Raw genomic sequence first — 19,543 nt, 5'->3', positions numbered from 1 at the left:
TTCTAACATAAATATGTTTTCTTGGGGATGTCATTGTGGCATAGCAGGTAAAGCTGCCACCTGTGATGCTGGCATTCCATATGAGCACAGGTTCGAGTCCCAGTTGCTCCACTTTAATCCAGCTCTGTGCTAATGTGCCTGGGAAAGCAACGGAAGATGGCCCAAGTGCTTGGGCCCCTGCTACCCACGTAGGAGACAGAAATACCTCCTAGATCCTGACTTTGGTCTGGCCCAGACTTTGGCTGCTGCAGCCATCTGGCGAATGAGCCAGCAGATGGAAGACCTCTCTCTCTCTCTCTCTTCCTTTCTCTCTGTCACTCTGACTTTCAAAATTCATAAATCTTAAAATAAGTTCTCTTTCCTGCTCTAAATGCAATCATTTATAACCCATTCATACCTATTTAAATCACAAATTTTTGTCTCCAAATGGTCTTCTTTTAGCTTTTAAACCAGAAAACCAGTTTATAAGTGGGACAGGAGGAGGTTCACCTCACCAAAGGTTTATTACCTTCATTTGACTTCGTATCCACGCTGTCCTGCTTAATTTCACTATCCAGCACAAAGCTTATTGAATTTTGAATTGACAATTGGATGTCCTGTTGGTCACTGGGCATCAAGAAAGCCTTTTTTTTTTTTTTGACTGGCAGAGCTAGACAGTGAGAGAGAGGGAGAGAGAGGTCTTCCTTTCCGTTGGTTCACCCCCCCAAATGGCCGGACCCCAAACCAGGAGCCAGGTGCTTCCTCCTGGTCTCCCATGTGGGTGCAGGGCCCAAGGACTTGGGCCATCCTCCACTGCCTTCCCGGGCCATAGCAGAGAGCTGGCCTGGAAGAGGGGCAACCGGGATAGAATCCGGCGCCCCAACTGGGACTAGAACCCTGGGTGCTGGTGCCACAGGTGGAGGATTAGCCAAGTGAGCCGCGGTGCTGGCCAAGAAAGCCTTTTACAGACTGGTCATCTGCCCAAGAAGACTGGGGATGAGTCAGCCCAGTTTTATCCTGGTGCCTGATCAACCTCCAGTGAGAGACAACACGAGACCTACAGATAGTCCCAGAGGATCCAAGAGGAAGGCCCTTGGTGCTGCAGAGATTGGGGGCCAAGAAAGGAGGCTTTAGGCCAGGACTTGGATGTGAAAAATAAAACCCCATTAAAGTCCTGTAAAAGGGCCAGTGCTGTGGCGTAGTGGCTAAAGCCGCTGCCTGCAGCGCCGGCATCCTATGTGGGTGCCAGTTCGAGTCCCGGCTGCTCCACTTCCTATCCAGCTCTCTGCTATGGCCTGGGAAAGCAGTAGAAGATGGCCCAGGCCCTTGGGCTCCTGCACCCACATAGGAGACCCAGAAAAAGTTCCTGGGGTTGTGGCCAATTGAGGAGTGAACCAGCAGATGGAGGACCTCTCTCTCTCTGCCTCTCCTCTCTGTGTAACTCTTTCAAATAAAATAAATAAATCTTTAAAAAAAGTTCTGTACGTGGGCAGGAAATCAAGGTGACACTAGTAAACAAGCACGGAGACACAGGACCTGTAACTTACCTGGGGCTGAATAAAGTCGGCTCTCAGGAGTGAGGATAGGAATGGGGTGGGGGGAGGTAAGGCGGAGTAACAAGGGAGATGGAAAAGGGAAAGACTTTGGCTTCAGGGTGCTAGGTGGGAAGCAAAGTTCCCAGGGCGAGACAGTGGCTAGACACATAGATGGAGGGGCTTTCTGTTAGGGGATGTCCATGTTGTCACACTGTCCTTGCAAAGGAAAAAAGAAAGAAAGGTTTTTCCTGGTTTTGCTTATCTAATCACACAGGAAGGACTACAACTTGGTTCCATTTTCCACAAAAGAATAACTCTTTGAAAACTCACAGCTGAATAATGGCCAGAGCCCAGCCCATGATCATATATAGTTTGCACACTTCTCAAAAAAAGAATATTGCCAGTACAGAGATCAAAGCCATCGAGGTCCAGGAGAGCCATGGATGTTCAACTAGCCACATACTTGGCAGAAATGGGGTGGGGTGAGTCCTACTTGAAGAAAATCCAGGGGCCGGCACTGGGTGTAGTGGGTAAAGCTGCCGACTGCATGCCGGCATCCCATATGGGCACGGGTTCGAGTCCTGGCTGCTCCACTTCCGATCCAGCTCTCTGCTATGGCCTAGGAAAGCAGTAGAAAGTGGCCCAAGTCCTTGGGCCCTTGCACCCGTGTGGGAGACCGGAGGAAGCTCCGGGCTCCTGGCTTCAGATCGGCACAGATCCAGCTGTTGCGGCCAATTGGGGAGTGAACCAGTGGATGGAAGACCTCTCTCTCTCTCTCTCTCTCTCTCTCTGCCTCTCCTTCTTTCTCTGTGTAACTCTGACTTTCAAATAAATAAATAAATCTTTAAAAATAATCCATCTACATGTTCCTTTTACTAAGTGGTGCTTGTTAATTGTCCACTTGCCCTTTGCATCTGTGTCCATGGCAAACTACCCTCCCTTCTTCCAAGGTACTCTCTGCCTCCCCCCTTGGCAATGCCGGACGCCAAGGTGTGCAGTCACAGCAGGACATTAGTTATCAGACCCTCTTCCAGATTGCCTCTCGTTCATGGTTTCTAAGGCTAAGGAGGCTTCAGGAGCCAGTTACATATTGGAACCAAGGGGAAGGGAGGGGCTGGCAGCTAGTGGTAAAATTAGAGGGGACAGTGGGGCCTGTGATGAGCTAGAGAGCCAGTGCCAACAAGGCATTCAAACTGTGGGAACAACCAAAATACCTGATGGCTAACTGAAATACGAATGGTCTCCCAAAAGTTCATGGAAAGTGTGAATTGTGAAAAAAAGAAAAACTGTGCATGGATTTGAAGCACCTTTGCACCAGAATGATCTGTTCATTTCACTTTCCCACAGAACTTTTAGAATCTAACACCTTCATATATCCAATGGCCAAAGCTGGCCCAGGGGACTGTCGCCTGTGAACCCTTCTACTAGAGAGAAGGGCACTGAGTTCCCAGTAGAGGAAGGGATTTTCCCAAGGTCACATAATTTACAGTCAGGCCTGGAATCCAGACCTCTTGATCCATATGGACTACATTAAGATAAGTTACTCGTAGCCCTGTCTGAAGCGAGGCAGACAATTCTTATGAAATGTTCCCCAATTGGGGCGGTTCCAGTCTGACCCTTGCTCTTGCCAATTGCTACTCTCCATTGGCCTGGTGTTTCTCAGGCCAAGAGGGCCTTGCCACGTGGTGCTGTCCACATTGGCCAGCTGCCTCGCAGGCCCCTGGGTTCTATACAAAGCAGCCTTTCCCCCTCCTCCTGTGCCAAGAGCCTAGTCACTTGAGGCCTTGCAGCTGGGAGCCAGATTTGTCCTTAAAGATTGTCTCCTCAGCTTTATGTCATTGCTCTCCAACTAGGGGCTTGGCATAGACACAAGGAGCATTGGAAGAATGCTTGGTGTTGCTAAATGCTTTGAGCTTCCAGAAATGCTTTTACTGCATCTGGGGATGCAGAGGGCACAGAAGTCCACAGCAAACCACTCATCCTTTCCCTTCCAGCTTCGCTTTCTTGCACCGTTCATAAAGGGGCAAGTCATGGCAGGGGGTGCAGTGGTGATGGCGGGGGATAAGGGTCTCAAGCCAAGCATTTTCTCTGGTCTGCACTTTGGGGGGCTGGGATTGCACACGGAAGGGATACAATACCAGCAGAAAACTTCTTTTGCCCCCCCCAAACCGCTTTCTTGCCAGCTTGCCATTTGCTTGAAATATCTGCCCATTTGAGTCACTGCTTTTGGGTAAAGGCATGACAGATCCTTGCTTAAACGCACTTCTTTGGAAGAGAACAAGCTATCACTAATCCTTAACACTTTAACATTAGATCAACTTATAGAAGATATGAGGGAATGGGACACAGAACAGATAAACTTGAATAAAGAGGAGGAATGATCCCATGCAGTGTTGCTCAATGAGGGTGACACTGACATTTTGGGTAGATGATCCTTTGTTGTGCGTGTCTGTCCTATATATTGCAGAACATTTAGCATCTCCAGGCACCACCTAAGAAATGCCTGTCATGACTCCCAGTCATAACAATAAAACCAACACCTCTTCCATTCTCAAATGACCCTGAGGAGATGGAACACTCCAGAAAGCATTTAATACAATGCTACCTGTAAAGAGCATCCAGGTTGGGCAATCTGAAAAGCCAGAGTACATGAAAACACCAGCTCCTGGGAGACAAGGTGTCCAAATTATGTGTGTATTGGTAAGGACATGAGAATGGCCAAAGGTTTCTCCTGCTAGGATATTCTGGAATAGTAAGGATCATGTGAGAGACCCCCTGCAAAGTAGGGTAAATAGGTATTCTATTCACGGGTAGTGAGGTCTCTGTAGTTTTACCACTAACAGGCTGATGGGAAGAGGAGGCCATCTGTGTGGCCACAGAGTCACCATACCAATCCAAATGTCCATACTAGCCTGCCTGTGCCCAGCCAAGAATCCCTGCTGCGGAACTGAGGCTGAATCCTTCCATATTTGCTGAGGGAGGGATTCTCTGAGAGGAAGACTGTGTTGATGAATATCCTGGCCCTCTTTCCAGGAGACTTGTAGGATACTCCTGCAATCATTACTCACCAAAGGAATCCTCTGGGAGGGGATAGTCTATTCACCAAAGGAACCCTCTGGGAGGGGATGGTCAGTAAGAGATCACACCTGCCCTGGGTGTTAAGAAACGCCAGGTGAGATAGGCAGGCAGATAGGATAAATTCGATTAGATTTGTGAGCTGGAAGACCACGCCCTCAACCACGCCCCTATGTGATTGCATGCCCCTACCTGATCCCACCTGTACACACACCTGCCAATCAGGCTGTGCAGCCACTCCCCTTTGGAAGTGGTAAGGCCTGGAGCACGGTGGGCCCCTCCATTTTGTTGCCCCTTTATTGTCCTTGCTGCCCATGACTTCAGGGCCCGTGGCCTTTGGGCGCCAGCTCCCTGCCTTCCTGCCTGCACTCTTGCTGCACATGGCTGGCTCCTGGCCTGCTCTCTGCTTGGTATGGACCCAACTTAGCCTCTAAATAAAGCCCTCACTCTCCTACTCGTTTCTTACACTGAATAAAATCCTTAAAACTTACCATGTTGTCTGGTTTATTTGAGCCAGTACTCAGGATTCTTCTCTGAATACATGGCAAGAACCCACGAGCTTATTGATATTGAGAAAATATTAATAAGCAAGATGGTATCACAGGCCTCAAGATCAAGGGCTTTTTTAGCACAGGATTTCAGGGAGGATGGGAGGCTGGGCATATGGCAAGAGCTATCCACTGCCCTGATTAGGGCAGCTGTAAGGCTGAGTCTTTTGTAGAGGAGGCAGAAAAGAGTTCCAGAAGTGGACGTGAGAAGGTAAACCCAAGACTGCCCAGGCCTTGTCACAGGGTTGTGCTGTTCTACATCATTACCAAACTGAGACCCTCCCGCCCCACTCGGAAATCTGCTGCACGTGCCCTAGAGACTGGAAGCAGTGAAAAGGTCCAGTAGTGCATCAATAGGTTTTCTTACCTGAGAAGTCCAGCTACATCTTCCCCGAGCGTCTCTTGCATGCGCCATTTTTAGACACTGACTGACTGCCTTTTCCTCCATACCCTCAGTATTGAGGCACGGGCTGTGCTGTGTTTGAGCAGAAATGGGTGGATCTGAGAGCCGAATGCTACATGGTATACTGCCACATCAACCCAGGAGTTGAATCGAATAGCCCCGTGCTCAGTCTGGCCATATTTACCCCCCATAAGTCACAGAATTGTCTAATAGTACAGCAGACTCTTTTTAACACCTCCCCCTCTGCGAAGTGTTCCAGCAGCAATCCTTGGATTAACATACAATGTGATCCAGTGACTTTCAAATGCATGGAAGTACTCAAATCTCATGTTGAAGAGAACCATCTCAACACCCAATGTCTTCAACCTCTTGGTTGAACCAGCTGTCTGTTCAGAGATGAGGAGCAGAGAAGGGGTCTGGGGCCTCCCATGAGCCCCAGGGACCCAGTAGGGAGTGGAACTGGAAGACAATCTTGCCTCTGATGTCTCTGAAGAGCACTCTCTCCTTGCTGTTCAGTCTTACCAAGTGTATCTTATTGGGCTAGGTTCCCTAGTGCCAATGGCCTATGGATTTTACAAAACCACCATTTTCGGAGCGATGATGCTGATAATCACAGCTCACATTCACTGAAAGCTTATTGTATGGAAGGCTTCCTGGTGCCTCACATGCATCTCATTTCATCTTCACATTAAACTTTTGAGGTAGACCAGTAGTTCCACTGCACATAGACAAACTGAACCTCTGAAAGATCAGATGACTTCTGTAAGGTCATCCAGCCAGTAAGTCAGTGGTAGAGCAAGAGTAGAACTCACATCCATCAGATTTCCACTGGGGTTCAAAACCACTTGTTTGGCAAAGCAGAGAGAAGTACATGCCTACGGAGTCTGGCAGAGCAGGCAGGGACACTAGTTCTCCAAGCAGTAGAAACCTGAGGATGATTGTAATGGAGATGTGGCTATGGTGAGCGGAGGGAAACAGAAGGAAGAGAAGGTTTGCCCCTTGGAGATGCTTTTGACTGCCCTCAAGCCAAGAGCTGGCCCTACTCTGCCATGACTGCTATATGGCTAACTCATAGGCGTAGCCCAGGTCTCCTGCAGTTTTAAGGTCAGGGAACATGTTCTCGATCCAGCAGTTTCATACAGAGGATATCCTTTGATTGGAACACCCCCTAAAGAGTAGTTATCTTAAATTACACTTGCCCCACCTGTGCCTGACACTTTGGAAAGTGTGGTAAATGGCAAGTAAATAAACTATTCAGGGTCCTGTGTTGTGGCTGCCACCTGTGATGCTGGCATCCCATATGAGAAGCAGTTCTAATCCTGGCTGCCCTGCTTCTGATCCAGCTCTCTGCTAATGTGCCTGGGAAAGCAGCAGCAGAAAGTACAAGTGCTTGAGCACCTGCCACCCACGTGGGAGACGTGGCTCAGCTCTGGCCATTGCAGCCATTTGAGGAGTGAGCCAGCAGATGAAAGATCTCACGATATATTCCCCCCTTCCCTCCCCCACCCTTTAACTTTGCCTTTCAAATAAATAAATATCTTTTTAAAAGCTACTGAATAAATACATTTTCATTAATAAATTTTCTTTTAACAGTGATTCTATGAGCTGTTCTGAGCTAAAGCCACCTTCAGTTCAAACACGTATACCTTCTTCCCCTGCCCATAAGCTCTTTCAGTCCCTTAGCTCCCTCTCAGCACCTCATGATCTACTCAGTTCAACCAACCAAGAGGTAGCCTTTTAAATCCCAGTGTCAAGAGGAGGCATAAGAAAAATGTTGTGATTTTGAACTCAGACTAGATTTGCTTGGCAGTTGAAGACATCTTGATTTGAGTGTCAAGCACAAAATATCTCACTCAAAATATGTTGGCAAGGTCTCTCTAAATTCAGCCCCCACTGCCAAAAGGAGTGTTCAAGTCTATAGATAAATAACACGTTGAAAAGGCTAGTGTGGAGGTTGAATTTTAAAGGAAGAAAGAGCATTTGATTATTGCCTTCCATAATCGAAGAGCAACATGCAAAAGAAAGTGACAATTTCTTAGTTGATTCCAATATGCAAGGTCTTAGGTCAGGACATTTGGGTGACAGAAACACGTAGAATCACCATTGGTGAACCCGCTGCTGCTAATCGCAATGGTGATTACATGGGATAAAACTCACAGAGCTTTATAATTTTTTTCCATGTGTTTTCACATGCTTTATGTCAGTTGAGTCCCCATGAGTATTGCTGTTCTACCACGTTTTAAAGAAAGGCACAGAGTGATTCAGGTATTTGTCCAAGGTAACCAGTACCAAGTAAACTTATTTAAGTTTGCTCAGAGGGAGACATTGATAGAAACTCCTCTTGAATGGTGATTCCTGCTAAACAGAAGTGACACTGGCCAAGGTGTAGCTGCTCCAAAGTAATGCCCACCTTTTCCTCCATCTCCGTCTCTGGCCTTCCCTCAGCCCATTCGATTTGTTCTCCCTGTATCTTTCTTCTAATGTAAACCCTTCCTTTCCTTTAGAGCCCACCTCAAATACACTCCACTATTCCAAACCACACTAACTTGTCTTTTCTTTAAGCACTGTTTTGGGTCATGCATCCTTTTGGGAATCTGATGAAAACTTTCAACCTTTTCCATCAAAGGATGTGCGTGGGCATGCAATGGACTATATGCTCATGTATATATGTGTGTACACACACACACACACATACATCTTTGAGTACACAATTTTAATCCTTGGGTTAATTCCAGGAAGGAATTACCCTTAGGGCCAGATGGAGGAAAATTTGGGAACGGGCAGCTTGCACATAGAATCACTCTCCTTCCTTGGTTTTCATCCACCCTACTCTGGCAACCTCTTCTCCAGGATCCTATGCCCACCCACCCTACCCTCTCCCCACTCACCTCATGCTGCTTTTCTTCACCCAGGATCCGTCACCAGCATGGCCTTTTCCCACCCATCTGGGGAGTCTCACTCTGTTGGAACTCAGCCTGGCATAACGAGCTAGCTCACCTGACAGGCGGATCCCAGATATTCAATTCGTCAGACACCTATCACTTAGAACTTGCATTTAAACTAGAATTTTCTGGAAATAATGAAATATTTGTGTCTGTGTGTGTGTGTGGGGGGGTTGTGTGTGGAATCCTTTCAGAACTACCATCTCTCTTACCTATGAGAATGGTTGCTCCTATCTACTTTGGAATGCATCATACACTTGATGTTGACAAATACAGAACTGAGATGATGGGCAATGATCAAATATGAAAAAAGGCAAATCTGAGTCACTTAGTTGATGGACTTCCCTAAACAGCTATCTTCAAACTCTTTGTCTCAGAGGTTCTGGCACCATCAGCACTGGCACAGGATTCCTTTACACACTTACCTCAATAGTTTTCAGTCAGAACTACCAAAAGGGAAGAGTTTAGGAAAAGAGTCCTTACAGAAATTGGCTCCAATTCCTTCTTATGGAAGAAAGACCACTGGATGGTGAGCTTGTCCTGCGAGGTCACAGTGGTTTTGTAGAGGCAGACAAGGGTGGCATCAGATCCAACGGTCACATTCACAAAACCCTCTGGGATGATCACTTGTACCACTCTAACCTGACCTGGAATGATAATCATCAAAAATACAATTATATATATATATATATATATATGCACATTCTGCTGACACTTTTTCATCACAAAAACTTTCAAAGATGTCTTATCTGATTCCAAGGGAAGACAGAGAAAATAGAAGGAACCATACAAGAAAGCTAAGCCAGCAATTGAGGCAAGGGAAAGGAAGTTTCTAACAAACTCTAATGTGAAGATGAGCAAATCCTATGTGAAGATGGGGCAATAACATTGAATTGAAAATTTCCTCTGTGTCAGGATGGCCTGACATAGAGGTTCTGGGAACTCAAAAAGTCAGTGAATATGAAGAAGGACCAACCTAGTTTGACCAGGGCCACAGAGGTTCCTTAGATGTGGGACTTGGCACTTTTAGTTCTACCATCTGCTAAGTCTCAGAGAAACTACACCAACTTGCTAGGATGTTCAGGGAAAAGACAAGGGAAGTTCCAGGCAAATTAGTACCACATGTTGGTTACCCTATCCCTAAGACCATTTTGAGCAGCTGTGGGAGCAAAGCTCTATTCATAGTAATACTAAGATGTTTCTCTGGGGATGGCATTGTGGCACAGTAGCTTAGGCTGAAGCTTGTGACTCGAGAATTCTATGTCGGAGTGCCAGTTCAAGTCCCAGCTGCTCCACTTCTGATCCAGCTCCCTGCTAATGTACCTGGAAAAGCAGCAGAAGATGGCCCAAGTCCTTGGGCCTCTGCCACTCATGTCAGAGACACAGACAGAATTCTGGGCCTCTGGCTTTGGACTGACCCAGCCCTGACTGTAGTGACCGTTTGTGGAATAAACCGGTGGATAGAAGATATATATATATATATATATATATATATATATATATATCTGCCTTTCAAGTGTATAAATAGATCTTTTTTAAATGCTATTTTTCTTTTTCATTTTCATCCTTTCATAAATGTACAATAGAGTTTTCTAGAAGTCACATAATAGGAAATGATGTAATTGCTTTGGCATATAATGGAATGTGAGCTTATGTGTCCTATTTTTTCAGTTTTAATTTCTAGCACAAAAATTATAGATAAAAATAACTCAAATAGAGAAAGATCTTTGGGTTTCTTGGTGATTTTTAATTAAAACTTTCATTGAAGTAATTGTAGATTTGCATGTAATTCTAAAAAATAAGACAGAGAGCCCATGCACAATTTACCCAGTTTGTAAAACTACACTATAATATCACAGCCCAGATACTAACATTAATACAAACCACCAATCTTATTCATCTTTCTCCAGTTTTACGTACATGTGTATGTGTGTTCACTTAGTGATGTACAACTAAGTGTGTAGTTCCATGTAGCCACCTCCGCAGTCAGGATATGGAACAGGGGCAGGCATTTGGCACAGCAGTTAAGATACCACTTGGGATGCCCACATTGCATATTGGAGAGCCTGGGTTTGAGTGTCAGCTATGCTCTCAATCCCAGCCTCCTAGCAGTTCACACCCTGGAAGGCAGTAGATGACAGCTCAAGTGCTTGGGTCCCTGCTACTCATATGGGAGACCCAGATTGAGTTCCAGGCTCCAGGCTTCCATCTGACCCCTCCCCTCCCAGCCCTGGATACCCACCATTCTATTCCCAAGAGTTCGACGTTTTTAGATTCCACTTATAAGCGAGATCACACTGTATTCGTCTTTCTTTGCCTGGCTTATTTCACTTAGCATAACGTCCTCCAGGTTCATCATGTTGTCACAAATGAGAATTACCTTCTTCCTTTTGTATTTTTATAAGTGTCTTTTCTGAAATTTTCAATTTTTCACTTGTTTTAAGATAATGTTTAGGGGCCGGCGCTGTGGCGCAGTAGGTTAATCCTCCACCTGCAGTGCCAGCATCCCATATGGGCACTTGGGTCATCTTTGACTGCTTTCCCAGGCGCATTAGCAGGTAACTGGATTATAAGTGGAGCAGCCAGGACTCGAACTGACACCCATATGGCATGCCTCAGGTGGCAGCTTCCCATAGGGAGCAGGCATTTGAGAGTAAGCCAGTAGATAGTAGATATCTGTCTGTCTGTCTCAGTCTCTATGCGTTTCAAATAAATAAAAAATTATTTAAAAAAATACTGGACAGTGGTATTTCCCAGGGATCCCTCATATTGTGCTCATAATCACATCCACCTGCCTGCTGCACTACATCCTGTTTCTAACCAGTGGTAATCACTAATCTGTCTTCCATTGGTAAATGTTACACAAATAGAATCACAGAGCTAATAAATGTTGGAACTGGCTCTTTTCACTCACCATAATTACCTAAAAATTCACCTAGGTTGTTGGGTGTATCAGCAGTGGTTTATTGCTTTTTATTGCCTTGTAGCAGTCAACAGTGTATCAGTCATGTGTTACAACAATTTGTCTATTCACATTTTAGGACATCTGGGCTATTTATAACTTTTAGATATTGAATAAAACTGCAATGAAAATTCATGTAGAGACTTTTTTAAGTTTACAAGATGCTTCACCATTGTTTTCATTTTATTATTTATTTATTTCAGAGGCAGAGAGATAGAGAGACATACAGAGAGTGCTGCCATCTGTTCACTCTCCAAACATCCACAACAGCTTTGGCTGATCTGAGACTACAGCCAGGAGCCAGGAGCACAATCTAGGTGTCCCACATGAGTGGCAGGGATCCAAGTACTTGAGCCATCACTTGATATGCCCCCAAGACGTTCAGTAGCAGGAAGCTGGAATTGGAAGCAGAGCTGGGACTGGAACTCAAGCATTCTGATATGGGATGCAGATACCCCACATGGCAACTTAATTGCTAGGCCACACACCGACACCATCGTGTACAGATTTTTGTGTGATTATACATTTCCATTTCTCTGAGACAAATGCCCACAAGTGCAGTTGCTGAGTCATGTGATAGTTATATGTTTAGTTTTATTAAAAACAAGCCACACTATTTTCGAGAGTGGCAGCACCATTTGACATCCCCATTAACCAAAGGAGTGATCCAATTTCTCCACCTCTTTAGCAGAATTTGATGCTGTCACTATTTTCTCTTTTAGCCATTCTGATAGATGCATAGATGGAATAACAGCACATTCAATTAGACCCTGTTAGTTGATTGTCTTTTTCAGATCATCCATTTCCTTGCTGACATTCTGTCTAGTAGATTAATTAGCTCCTGAGAGGGAAAATTGAAGTTACCATCTGTAATTGTGGCTTCGTCTCCTTTTAGCTTGCTATCAGTTTTTTGTTTGTGTCTTTTGAGACTCTGTTGTTTAACATGTATGCATTAAGAACTGTCATGCCCTTTGGCTGGACTGATCCTTTTGTCTTTAGATAATGTCTTTTTGTTTCTAGTAATTTTATTTGCTCTGAAGTCTACTATGTCAGATATTCATATAGCTACTCCAGATTTTTTTAAAAATTAATACTTACATGGCATAAACTTTTCTGTCCTTTTACTTTCAGTCTACTTTGAAATTAAGTTTAATGTGAGTTTCCTGTGAGCAACATGTAGTTGAATTTCCATCCAGTGTGCTTACATTTGCTATAATCATTGATATGTTAGTTCTTAGGTGTGCCATTGTATTATTTGTTGTTTTTCTCCTTTGGTTCTTATTCCTCTATTACTCTTTCCTTACCTTCCTATCAGTTACTTGAACATTTTTTTATAATTCCATTTTTATTTGTTCATAGTGTTTAATCTGTACACCTTTGTACAGCTTCTATAGTGCTTGCTCTGGGTAAGTATATAGGAGTCAACACAATCTAATGGTATCAATATTTTAGTACTTTGAGTGAAGTGTGGAAACCTGACTTACATTCAGGTCCACTTTAAAATATCATTGCCTTGAGTATAAGATGTTATAACTATTGTTTCAATTATAAAATATAATTTATGAAACTCACAAGTAAAAGGATAGTCTATTGTATGTGCTCACATTTCTGCTACTGTTGTTCCTTCATCCTTCTTAATGCTCCAAGATTCTTTATCATTTATTTTCTGTTTGAAGACATTTGTTTAGCCATTCTTTAGAGTATGTCTGCTAGCAATACATTTTTTTTGTTTTCCTCTAACTGAGAATCTTATTATTTCCCCTCCATTCCTGAGGGGCAGTTTCACCAGTTGTAGATTCTATTTTCTGCCATCTCTGCTCTACCATGGAGCCCATAAAGAAATTTTTCATTTTTGGTATTGCATTGTTCAGTTCTATAATTTGTGGAGGTAAACAATCCAACTTTATTAAAAATAATTCAGATAGAGAAGAAGTAAACTGAGCAGGAACCTATAGATTAAAAGGGTCTTCATAGAAACAGACAATTGCAGTATATAGCTCTTATTTGGATTCTTTTAATTTAATTTTTATTTGTGGTTGACAAATAATAATTGTATATATGTATCTGATGCTTTGAAAAATATGTGCATTGTGAAATGATTGTATTAGGGTAACTAAGTACTCACTTCACTTATTCATCAATTATAGTAGTAGCAAGAACATTAAAATTTATTGTTTTGGCAATTTTGAAATACATACTATATTATTATTAGTCACAATCACCTTGCTCCTATCTCACTGGGATTTTGTACCCTTTGATCAACTTCTCCCAATTCTCTCACCCCTCCCCTCCCAGCCCTGGATAACCGCCATTCTACTCCCAAGAGTTCGACATTTTTAGATTTCACTTATAAGCGAGATCACACTATATTTGTCTTTCTTTGCCTGGCTTATTTCGCTTAGCATAACGTCCTCCAGGTTCATCATATTGTCACAGATGATAGAATTACCTTCTTCCTTTTATATTTTTATAAGTGTCTTTTCTGAAGTTTTCAATTTTTCACTTGTTTTAAGATAATGTTCAGGGGCCGGCGCTGTGGCGCAGTAGGTTAATCCTCCACCTTCAGTGTCACCATCCCATATGGGCACCAGTTCGAGACCTGGCTGCTCCACTTCTGATCCAGCTTTCTGCTGTGGTCTGGGAAAGCAGTAGAAGATGGCCCAAGTCCTTGGGCCCCTACACCCACGTGGGAGACCCAGAAGAAGCTCCTGGCTCCTGGCTTCGGATTGGCACAGCTCCAGCCGTTGCTTCCATCTGGGGAGTGAACCAGCAGATGGAAGACCTCTCTCTCTGTCTCCACCTCTCTCTATAACTCTGTCTCTCTGTAACTCTGTCTTTCAAATAAATAAATTCTTTTAAAAAAGAGAAATTATGGTGTATATATATATACTATGGAGTGTTGTGCTTAGCTGTTAAAAAAAATAAAAACAAATCCTATCTTAAAAAAAAGATAATGTTCAATGGTTCTTGACACATTTTATAATGGCTATTTTGAATCCTTTGTCAGATAATTCCAACATCTGATTCACCTCAGTATTGGCATTCATTGATTTTGTTTTTTTCTTTTCTTTTCTTTTCTTTTCTTTTCTTTTCTTTTCCTTTTCTTTCCTTCCTTCCTTTCTCTCTCTCTCTCTCTCTCTCTCTCTCTCTCTCTCTCTCTCTCTCTGTGTGTGTGTGCGTGTCCACGGCCATACCACCCTAAACGCGCCCAATCTCGTCTGATTTTCTTTCTTCATTCAAGTTGGGATTCCTTGTTTCTTGGGATGGTTGATGACTTCTGAATGAAGGTTTTGTCTATTATGTTAGGAAACTCCTATCTTATCTTTCATTCCACACGCATGTGTTGGCCTATTTTTTGTGAGGTATGGTTCTAACAGCAGTTTAATTGTTAGGGTCTTTGCAGTGTTGTTTTGGCTGGTTTGGTTTATCTGGTTATCACAGAAACGTTTCCCTGGGTCAGGTTGCCAAGTGTCACTCAGCAGGATTTGGGTGTTGTGGTGCCCCCTGCTGCCCTGGTGTTTCTGTGGAGTGAGCCCAGCACAGTCAGAGATCCACAGAAACAAATAGCCTGCCCAGGCTCTTCCACTTGCCAGGGCTCTATCCCTCTCATCTGTTCGAAGCTCCCACCTCTGTATTTGGAGGTAAAAAGGGAGCATCTCAGGCCCAGTGGAGGAGCATCTTTCTTCTGCCCACTAATGTTAGTGATGTTAGAGGGACTCCCATTTGATCTGGGGGAGGAGCGAGCTCACCTGGGCTGTCCTCTGTTACTGGATTGGAGGTCGGGACACACCAGGACTGGGTCCCCTTCTGCAGGGTGGGAGACATAAGATACTTTGTTTTTTTTTCCAAGGGCCCAAAGCAATTTGCTTTCTTCTTGCCATCTTTCAGATTTCTCCCTTGGTTTTCCCTTGCATTGTTTTTCATTAGCATTGCTTTTCATTATTTTTCATTTGTGCTTAGAAGGGAGCTTCAAGAGGAAGTAGGTCTATACCATATTGTCCAGACCAGAAATCTCCCTCAATTTTAAGATTATAAAACTGTCCTGAGACCAAAACTCTTTTTGCAACTGTTGGCCTTAAAAAAAAATTGTGAAGTAATGAGCTTCCCATGTGATCTGGAGGAGTGCCAAAGAATCTTCTACCCCCAAATTCAGCCTGCTACTATAATGACTCTCTGGACTACACAAGCGCATTCTAAAGGACTGTGATAAGCTGACAAAACTGTAGGTAACATTTATAGAGGCACCAGCTCATCTGATTAACTGATCATTATTAACTGTAAACTCAGAAAGTGTAAAATTCTCCAGCATGGGACACAGGTCTGGTGGGTAAGCACTGGAAAAGATCAAGTTCAAAACAGAGCAGCTCTTCATGCTGCAAGAACAGTCCAGTCTTGAGAGTCCTAGCTGCCTGCAGGGTTACAAACTGGGGGAGGAGTGCAGGGGTGGGCTGAGGACACAGAGATCATGAGAGGCTTAGGGGAAATGGTACAGACAGACAGCTTCTTGTCCTCTCCGCCTCAATCTTGCATAGACAAAGACTTCTGTATTTTTCTTACTTAATGGCAGCAGCCAGACAAAAAGAACTCAGGCGATTGACAAACATTTTGAAAAACTGATAGAAAAAGCAAACCATCATCCAGATTATGCCTGATTTCTTGGATTCAAATAGCTGTGTTCTCTGTCACAGTTGGGCCACCTGGCCCAGCTGCTTCCTTGTCCGAAGCTGGCTGTTTGTCTGACCAACAGTGGCCTGATGCATTGGGAAAAGTACTTTAGCAAGGTAGACATGAACACTGCACCTTCGACTTACATGCAGAGTTCTTCTTCCCAATGTTCCTGCCCTCATGTGTTCTGGGTTCCCGTACCGTCTCCCTCAAAAGGATGCTGGCCCTCAGAAAGCAGCTGCTCTTTCCATTGGAAACTCCACTGGAGAAAGCTGGTCCCCTCTACTGGAGGGAAAACTGGATCCTTCCTTCAACTCCTGGAAGTTAGCCATATAGATAAATGTGCTTAAAGGATGACTTCCGGGGTAGACGCTGTGCTGTAGCTGGTAAAGCCACCGCCTGAGGCATCCATATGGGCGTCAGTTTGAGTCCTGGCTGCTCCACTTCCAATCCAGTTACCTGCTAATGCGCCTGGGAAAGCAGCCAAAGATGACCCAAGTGCTTGGGCCCCTGCACCCATGCAGGAGACCAGGAAGAAGCTTCTGGCTCCTGGCTTTGGCCTGGCTCAGCCTGGGCCCTTGCGGTAATTTGGGGAGTGAACCAGTGGAGGGAAGATTCTCTCTCTATCCCTCTCTCTCTCTCTGTAACTCTGCCTTTCAAAATAAATGAATGAATCTTTAACAAAATGATGACTTCCAGGAGCAGGCACTGTGGCATAGCGGGTAAGGCCACTGCCTGCAGTGCTAGCATCCCATATATGGGTGCCAATTCGAGTCCTGGCTACTCCACTTCCGATCCAGCTCTCTGCTATGGCCTGGGAAAGCAGTAAAAGATGGCCCAAGTCCTTGGGCCCCTGCACCCACGTGGGAGACCCGGAAGAAGCTCCTGTTTCCTGGCTTCAGATCAGCCCAGCTCCGGCTGTTGTGGCCAATTGGGGAGTGAACCAGCAGATGGAAGACCTCTCGCTCTCTCTCTCTCTCTCCCTCTTCTTCTCTCTCTGTGTAACTCTGACTTTCAAATAAATAAATAAATCTTTAATAAAAATGATGACTTCCAAATGTCTTTTAAATGCCCAACAGTAAAAGATTAGAACTGGGGATTTGGTGGCCATTCAAGTTTCCAGAAACTTTTCCCTAAAAACAGTTTTGAAGATATAATTTGACCATTTTTTTCTCTAGTTTGGGTGCTAATAGCTGTTGTGGGATTGGCTAATTGTGAGAACTTGACCAGGTGAGAGCTTTGGACCAGAATCCCTCGACAGCCACTCTCAGCAAAAGCGCTTGAAGGCAGAGTAAGCACAGTTCCCACCAAGGGCAAGCCACAGGAGAGTCCACGGCGCCTGGCAACAAGCGTCTGTTGAGCACCTGTATGTTGTGTCACAAACAGTGCTGAGCACTGGGCAACCAATCGTGATGAAGACAGATGCAAGCTCTGCGTGCCATGTGAATGCAGCCGGGAGCCCTTTATAGTACAGACCAGAATGGAGGTGAGTGAAAATCAAACATCTGGGAGCCATAAGTCTCATTCAAATAGTTCCAACATTTTTTTATAAATGAAGATATATGAATATATAACTAATTTGAGATCTGTGAAAGCTCAGTGATATCACTTGGAATTAAGATGGTAGTTTCAACATTCAAAGCACAACGGTACTTTTTTTAAAGGACACTACATATTGTCTTGTAAATAGGTGGCAATCAGCAAGGCAACCCCCCCAGATCATTTTATTGCCCAGAGTTCCAATGCTCAGCATCAAAACCAATGCCTAAATTCTGAAGGAAAGAGGGTTTTCAGAAATTGTCCAGCCCCAAGAGAGCCACAATGCATTTAAAGTTAAGAGCTGTATATTTCCAGGTGAACGCTGAATAACGTCACATCATTCAATCATTGTGTATTACTTAAACCTCTGAGATCATCCTCTGGTCCTGAGCCATTCAACGGAACTTTCCGCGGTGATGGAAATGTTACATCCCTGCATTAATTCAATAGCCACTACCCACGTGCAGCTACTGAGCACCTGAAAAGTGACCAAGGGAACTGAGAAACTGACTCAGTTTCTTAATCTCTCCTTAATCTGGATAATTCAATTTTAGATAGTCACGTGTGCACAGTGGGCAGTGCAAATTTAATCTTAAACTTGGAAGTGATAAAATAAAAAAGTTATTTTCATTTGGATTAATTCATTCTAAATTGACAAGTTATTTAAACATTATAAAGGAAAAATCTCTAACAGCAAATCTCTAATAAATAGCAAGCTAAAAGATGAATACCTGAACCCAGGATTGCAATTTCCCTTATTGACCTGATTGAATAAAAAAATACATATGTTGCGGAAATATTTGTGATTTCTTTTAAAATAATCAGTGCTTATTGTTAAAGGAAGAATAATCCAAAGTGTAAAGTAATCTACATTTTAAAAGATTTTTTTATTTGTAATATAGAAAGAGAGAGCAAGGGAGACTTTTTAGTGTCTTGCATTTTTGTAATGATTGCTCATTCATTTATTTAATGTCCACAATCCAGCAAGCACTTACCTGATGGGAAAGTTATTATCCTCCTCCTATACTACAGCAAAAATATCCCCTAATAGCCTAATTTAACCCTGATGCAGTTGAAATGATTTAATTTACAGCAACTTCATGTATAATCACTTCATTTTTGAGTTAGGAAATAACCAAATCATCACTCATTTTTGGATTTGACTGCAAAACCAAAACTCAAATATATTGCAACTTTAAAATGCATAGAAATACCTCTAGAAAATGAAAACAAAATATGAACAAAATGAAAACAAAATATATGTTTCCAACAGGTGGATAACACATATTACAAATATCACACACTTGATCTTAGCCAAAAGGCAGAGAAGCAATACATATCAGAAATATCTAAGATTATCTGCAGGGATTTTTTTCAAAAGAAAATGTTTAGTTTCCCTGAATTGGAATATGACCTAAGACTTCCTAATTAGTGAATGGAAATATTTTGATTATAATAAATGTATCCTGCTTAGCTATAAAGTTGCTTTTAAATATGTACATGAAAAATAATTTCTGAGTGTTTAGGGTTGGAGAAGGTAATTAATGCTGTCAACAAACATATATCATGACCTACTATGTGCCATGCACCATGCTTGACTCCAAAAAATGGCATTCTCTTTGAAACAAATTTAGGTAGTATATCAGACTGCACACTGATGGAAGTATTCTCAGTGTTTCACAGCCATACAATATACATTCCACGTATAGATTACTGCACTCTTCCTTTCTCTGCTTTCCATATGTATAGCAAACAACAATATATGTATTCCAGTAAATTCCCATTACATCTGCTGGACTGACACTACATATTTTGCTTTGGGCCAGCTAGATCCTATTTGTGTATGTGTATATGTGTGTGTATGTGTGTGTGTATACACATACAGAATACACTAC

At 43.4% G+C, this 19,543-nt stretch overlaps 1 protein-coding gene across 1 annotated transcript in view; it reads right to left on the bottom strand.

The window, feature by feature from the left end:
* VSIG1 (V-set and immunoglobulin domain containing 1) overlaps positions 1–19,543 on the bottom strand; it is a 38,029-nt gene that overhangs the window by 15,345 nt on the left and 3,141 nt on the right. Inside the window, exons 3-4 of the mRNA XM_062183036.1 lie at positions 8,966–9,231; positions 5,505–5,612 (exon numbers count right to left, since the gene is read on the bottom strand). Of these exons, the coding sequence (XP_062039020.1) occupies positions 5,505–5,612; positions 8,966–9,231 (374 nt within the window). The remainder of the gene's footprint in view (positions 1–5,504; positions 5,613–8,965; positions 9,232–19,543) is intronic.

This window comes from Lepus europaeus, chromosome X (assembly GCF_033115175.1).
Source record: "Lepus europaeus isolate LE1 chromosome X, mLepTim1.pri, whole genome shotgun sequence".
NCBI classification, from domain to species: domain Eukaryota; kingdom Metazoa; phylum Chordata; class Mammalia; order Lagomorpha; family Leporidae; genus Lepus; species Lepus europaeus.
Note: the sequence above shows the minus strand (reverse complement) of the source record. Positions and strands in the feature narration are given on the sequence as shown.